Source organism: Calonectris borealis, chromosome 15 (genome assembly GCF_964195595.1).
Source record: "Calonectris borealis chromosome 15, bCalBor7.hap1.2, whole genome shotgun sequence".
Classification (NCBI taxonomy): Eukaryota; Metazoa; Chordata; class Aves; order Procellariiformes; family Procellariidae; genus Calonectris; species Calonectris borealis.
The window spans coordinates 282,062-288,750 of NC_134326.1; the positions used below are offsets into that span (position 1 = coordinate 282,062).

The 6,689-nt window shown below is 42.8% G+C and overlaps 1 protein-coding gene across 1 annotated transcript; it reads right to left on the reverse strand.

Annotated features, from left to right (window-relative positions):
* Positions 1-1,944: 1,944 nt before the first annotated feature.
* Positions 1,945-3,001, reverse strand: LOC142088929 (E3 ubiquitin-protein ligase RBBP6-like; the record flags this gene model as incomplete). Its single annotated transcript, XM_075164802.1, is given in 2 exon segments — positions 1,945-2,134; positions 2,136-3,001. Coding segments are annotated over 2 exon segments (1,056 nt in total), but the record flags the coding sequence as incomplete, so codon positions are not given.
* Positions 3,002-6,689: the final 3,688 nt, after the last annotated feature.

The following is a 6,689-nucleotide window of genomic DNA, read 5'->3' on the forward strand; positions in this document are numbered from 1 at the left end:
CCCTAAAACTAAACCCTAACCCTATCCCCTAACCCAAACCCTAACCCTAACGCTAAGCCTATCCCTAACTGTAACCCTACGCCCTAACCCTAACGCTAACCCTAACCCTAAAACGAAACCATAACCCTATCCCTAACACTAAACCTGAACCATAATCCTAACCCCAACGATAACCCTAGGCCTAACCCTAACCCCAACCATAACCCTAACCTTAACCCCAACCATAACCCTAACCTTAACCCCTAATCCTAATTTTAAGCCCTAACCCTGATGCTAATCCTAACCCCGACCCCTAACCGTAATCCCGAACCCTAACCCTAACCCTGAACCCCAACCTGAACCCTAATGACCCTAACCCTAACTCTAACCCTAACCCTAATGCTACCCCAAACCTAATACCGTAACCATAACACCTCACCCTAAACCTAATGCGAAACCTAATCCTAAAATTAAACCGCAACTCTAAACCTAAACCCTAACCCTAAAAATTAATGCTACCCCTAACCCAAACTGAAATCCTAACCCATAAGCGTAAACCCAATGTAACCCCTAACCATAACACTAAGCCCTAACCCTAACGCTATCACAAACCTAATACCATAACCGTGAGACCTCACCCTAACCCTAATGCGAAACCTAAACCTAAAACTAAACTGCAACCCTAACCCTAAACCTAATCCTAATAATGCTAACCCTAACCCAAACTGAAATCCTAACCCATAAGCATAAACGCAACCATAACCCCTAACAATAACACTAATCCCTAACCCTAACCCTAACCCTAACCCTAACCCTAACCCCAAACCCTAATCCGTATCCCAAACTCTAACCCTAACCCTGAAGCCCAGCCCTAACTCTAACCTTAACCCTAACCCTAACCCTAATGATAAGCCCTAACCCTAATGCTAACCCTAACCCCAAACCCTAACCCGTATCCCAAACTCTAACCCTAACCCTGAACCCCAGCCCTAACTCTAACCTTAACCCTAACCCTAACCCTAATAAGCCCTAGCCCTAATGCTAACCCTAACCCCAAACCCTAACCCGTATCCCAAACTCTAACTCTAACCCTAACCCTGAACCCCAGCCCTAACTCTAACCTTAAACCTAACACTAACCTTTACCCTAACCCTAACCTTAAAACTAAACCCTAACCCTAAACCCTAACCCAAACGCTAACCCTAACCCTAAACCTAACCATAACCCTAAGCCCTAACCCTAACCCTAACCCTAAAATGAATCCCTAACCTGATCCCTAACCCTAAACCCAAACCATAATCCTAACCCCAACCCTCTCCCTAACCCTAACGATAACCCTAAGCCTAACCCTAAACCTAACCCTAACCCTAACCCTAACCCCAACCCCTAACCATAACCCTAATGATAAGCCCTAACCCTAATTCTAACCCTAACCCTAACCCATATTCCGAACTCTAACCCTAACCCTGAATCCCAGCCCGAACCCCAGCCCTAACCCTAACCCTAAACCCTAACCCTAAACCCTAACCCAAACCCTAACCCTAACCGTAACCCCAAGCCCTAACCCTAACCCTAAACCTAACCCTAAAATGAAACCCTAACCCGATCCCTAACCCTAAACCCAAACCATAATCCTAACCGCAACCCTATCCCTAACCCTAACGATAACCCTAAGCCTAACCCTAAACCTAACCCTAACCCTAACCTTAAACCTAACCCCTGCCCCTAACCATAACCCTAATGATAAGCCCTAACCCTAATGTTAACCCTAACCCTAAACCTAACCCTCACCGTAACACTGAGCCCTAACCCTAACCCTAACCCTAAACTTAATCACAAACACTATAACTGATGTAAATGAGCAATATCAGGGCAGCAAGTCAGGTTCTTTAAATCCTTGCTTTCTCTCTTCCCTTCTCTCTTCTTGCTTTCTCTCTTCCGTTCGAGGAGAGTTCCGTTCGAGGAAGCTTTAGCTAGTTTTATTATATTGTCTGTCTTAGGAGGAACAGCCACTTCTACTTTCCGCTTTGTCTTGTCAATTTTTGCTTTTGGCTTATCCTTCTCTTTTTTCTCCTTTTCAGACATCGGTTTGAAAGCAATAGAATCTGCTTCCATAGGCTCATCTCTCACAGGGGTGGCATCATCTCTGCTTGGGCCATGAACAGGAGTCCATTTTAACGTCTTCTGCTGGAACTGGCTCTCTTGGTTTTCTCGCACCTGCTAACAACTCAGTATTGGGAAATCCTTCATCCTCATCCCTTTTTCTTCTCTTTTTATGCTTATTTCCTTGGCCATCTCCTAGTGGATTTTTCACCTCCTTCTCTTTTGATTTTGTAGGATCCTTGATGCCATGGCTCTCTCTTTCAGAAGGTTTTTCAGGGTAATTTCCAGCTATATTGTGATTTTGGTGGCTCTGCCAAGCAGGATAATCCTCCCTACGTCCCCGAGCATATGGTGAATTCTCTTGTCTGGTCCCAGGTGGACCAAACCTACCTGGAGAAAAGTTCTCTCTGTTTACTGGAGGGTGAGGTTGAGCGCCAACAGCATAGCCCTTGTAAAACTTTCCATGCCATTCTCTGTAGTTCCTTTCCCATTCCCGGTACCTTGTCTTTTCAAATGGATCTCTAAAGTCAAGAGATCTGCCATAGTAAGCTTTCAGATCATATGGTGGAACTTCTCTGTATCTGTTAAAATACTCCCTTCCTCCTTCCCCTTGAGGTATAGTCTGTTTAGTGGGAGACTGGCCTCTAAATACTGGAGACCTTGACCGTGAATGGCATCTTCTGTATGGGGGTGACCTTGACCTTGAACGCTGATAACCGTGTGACCTTGACCTAGAACGATAGTTACGCCTCTTCCCTTTGCCTCTTCTTGGATACGGCAGCAATCGCGAGTAGGAACGAGAATGGGAAGGACTAAATGATGGAGAGTAGGAGCGAGTGCGGGAAGAACCTGATCTTGATGTGGAGCAGGTAGACGAACTTGTAGAGTAAGGTGAAGCACTATAAGGAGACTTGGACCTGGAAAAAACCACAACACACAGAAAAAGAAATGAAGTTAATTCAAAACAGTCATTCTCCCCAATTTTTTTCCTCCCAAATCTGGTTTGGGTTTTTTCTCCTCTCCATACGCTTATGTCAAAGCTTCTTTCAGCTGCTGACATAATGCTACTGCAAATTGAGGAATTTGATAACATTTTTCAATTCCATTTGTCTTGTTTTAGTTATGCATGCTTACTATCTGCAACGAAAAATTCTATTGGAAAAAACACTGTCATTTTTCCTTATGTCAGATGCACTTTAGTGTAACTGCAGTCCGATATGCTGTTGAAATACAAACGTGAAAAACAAGGCAACTTCATTGAGCCAAATACTTCCTCCTCTTTAAGTCTCCGTTGTTCTCTGTAAAACTCCTCCCTAGATAAGGGAGGCCAATGGCATCCTGCCAACTTAAGCATTTTTCTCCCTGCTTTCTGTTCTTTAGAGACTACGCTCATTTCCTGATCCTCATACTTGCCTTCCACATCCTCACCCCCAACAGTTCATTCAGTCTTCTCTCCTTATACTCAGCTTTGCACCTGTGGATGGAGGCTGCCCACACTTGAAAGAGACTCCCATCTCCCGTGGGCCAAGTGCCCACTGCTCCTCTGCCACTCCTTGATACACTTAATACATCACACTTCTGATCTTCCAAGTACTGCACAGATATTAACTAATCTTCTCTGGAACTTCTTTTAACTTCTTCCACATCCGCTTCCTATGTTGTTGCCTCATCATGAGGTATTTGGCCTGGTCCTGTCCCTGAATTGTTGTTTTCTTGCTGACTGTATTGGAGATATCAGACAACCTGTGGGATGGATCCTGGTTTTTCTTTTGATTTACCTTTAAGATTTTATAAACACAATGCACTCTTACAATCTGTCTATAACAAACATATAGCGAAAGGAAGGACTAGCTTGACGCTGCAGTAATAGGTAAAACAGACTCCTCTCTCTCCAACTGAGAGAAAGCGTCTTGGCTATGTGAGATGACTAAATTGAAGAAATTCAAAATTGTCATAAAAGAACAGTGTTGACTTTTCCAACCATTTGCTCATGCAGTATCAACTAAGTTGTTAAAAAAAGAATGTTGGAGGCTGATTCCTATTGGGAAATCAATTTCTTCAGCCCTATTTAGCCAGTAATGGAAAAGGTGGCTTTCCATCTGATCCTTTAATTATCTTTAATTTTTATAGGCAATTATGGTTTCCTCAAAAAGCGTTCATTTCTCAGAGTCCTGTTTTCAGTCATGTACCGGAGTTTTATTTTAAATAACCTTAGTGGAAGCACAGATGCCCTTTGTAAAAGCCAATTCAAATGAAGCCATTTAAAAATTAATTACCACTTGGATTCTCCACAACTATCTGTGCATACTTGCTTCATTATAAATCAGCTGTTGTATAAGTTATGCGTTATACAGCCTCTTTTAACAGGTGACAAGGAGTCATCTATTGAATTTCTGTAGAATACTTACACTTCCCAGCCTGGTCTGCCACCTGCTGAGCGAACTGGACTGGCTCTCATTGGATGACCTTTTGGAGTGGGGAGAGGAAAAAGAAAGAAATCCCATTCAGTTCCTCTGAAGGTAATTTTTTTAAAGAAATTCTGAAGTTACAGTTACTTACCAGTGTCGTGGTTTAACCTGGCAGGCAGCCAAATACCACGCAGCCGCTCACTCACTCCCCCCGCCCCCCCAGTGGGATGGGGAGAGAATCGGAAGGGTAAGAGTGAGAAACACTCGTGGGTTGAGATAAAGACAGTTTAATAGAACAGAAAAGGGAGAATAATGATAATAAATAATGATAGAATATACAAAATGAGTGATGCACAATGCAATTGCTCACCACCCGCGCTGACCGATAACCAAGTAGCGATCGGTACTTCCTGGATCACGCCTACCGTTCATATACTGAGCATGACGTCACATGGCATGGAATACCCCATTGGCCAGCTGGGCTGGCTGTCCTGATTATGTTCCCTCCCATCTTGTGTACCTAGTTCAGTCAGTAGGCACGGGAACTGTCCTTGGACTAGGAGGGCACTTAGCAACAACTGAAAACATCAGTGCGTTATCAACATTCTCCTCATACTAAATCCAAAACACAGCACTAGGAAGAAATTTAACCCTATCCCTGCCGAAACTAGGACACCAGTTGTGGGTATTGCTTGTCCTTGGGGGCCCAGAAGACTTGGTAATGCTGGTTGTCTTTGTACGGGAACCTGATAGACATCTCAAAAAACCATTAGTAGGCTTGAGTTCTGAAGGTTTTAACCAACTCTCCCGTGGAGAAGAATGTGGATTAAATGCCTAACTATCCGTTTGTTGCAGACCACAGTAAGTCACCAGAGTTGCCTATATCATTTTCTATGAGAGAAATGAATCCCACCTCTCCTTTGCCAGAGGGTAAATGTAAATTGCAGGCTCAGGGTAAAGTTCGTCTCCGAGTAACTACATTTTATAAATGGAAGAAGTCTATGTTACAGCTCCTACAAAACGAGATCCATGACAGAAACACAGAAGTGCTACCAAGTGCATTTTAAAACAGCCACTCCTGTCAGCACACAGCAGTATTTTCTTAGTTTATAGCAACAGGAAAACTTCAGTCTGTTTCACACATGGGATTTGATAAAAGTCAGAGGGGGTGGAAATCTCAGTCCAACAGCTACTTGTTAAATTTTGCAAGAAGCCTTTGAAACATAAACCAAAAGCAAAACGAGCTTTCAGAGAGAACGACTCCACTGCAAACACTACTGAAATGTTTTGCAGAAATACAGATTCTTAGCATACCACACGTTTGACCAACTTCCAGGGGCACGAACAGCAGGACCACCCTATTTTAATATTCAAAAGTATCACAGATTCTATGGTTAAGCACAATGACAGTGCTTCCTGCCCCGTAATTACAGATGCTGGCCAACTTGGTTGCACAGCCACTCAGACATGCACGCGTGGTTTCTCTCGCTCACTTTTTGGCCAGTCCAATTAATTCCATACTTACGCATTAATAGTTGGTATTGCGTATTTTCCAGTGTTTGTCAGCATAGCACCCTTTGTATTGGGGTCTTTCACCTCCATCATGAAACTCCTTGGAATTCCTGTGCTCTTTAATTCTGGGAACAGGCTCAACATTTTTGTCCTGTTAAGAAAAGAAATGCAGACATATCTCCTTTTAAGACCCACACTTAAAATGACATTTCAATGATTATTTTAAGCAGCAAAAGCCTTTAATCCTCTCCTTTTACCCAGCATAAGGGTTGCTCGACTAAAATACTTATTTTCCTAAATGAATATAGCCAGGATGTTCCAAAGGCTTGAGCAGTGTTTTGAACTCATTCCATTCTTTGGCTTAAGTTCAGGTTCTTTAAGGGTGAAATATCCCTTAGCTCACCATCCACTCAGAAAAGAGATACAAACCCGCTCCTCCTCCAAAGCGCAATTCAGAGCACAAATATTCAATAGATGGGGTCAACAGAAACATCTTGGTTTTACATGAAATACTAAAAACTGTGAACTGTCATTAAACAGAGTTAAAACCAGAAACATTTCCAGTAATATTGAAATATATAAAAATATGCATGAAAGTTCACAGAGCAAGATCTGTGGACATACTTAATGTCTATGACCTACAAAAAAGAAAACTTTACATTTATAATGCCAGGTTTCCCTTGGATT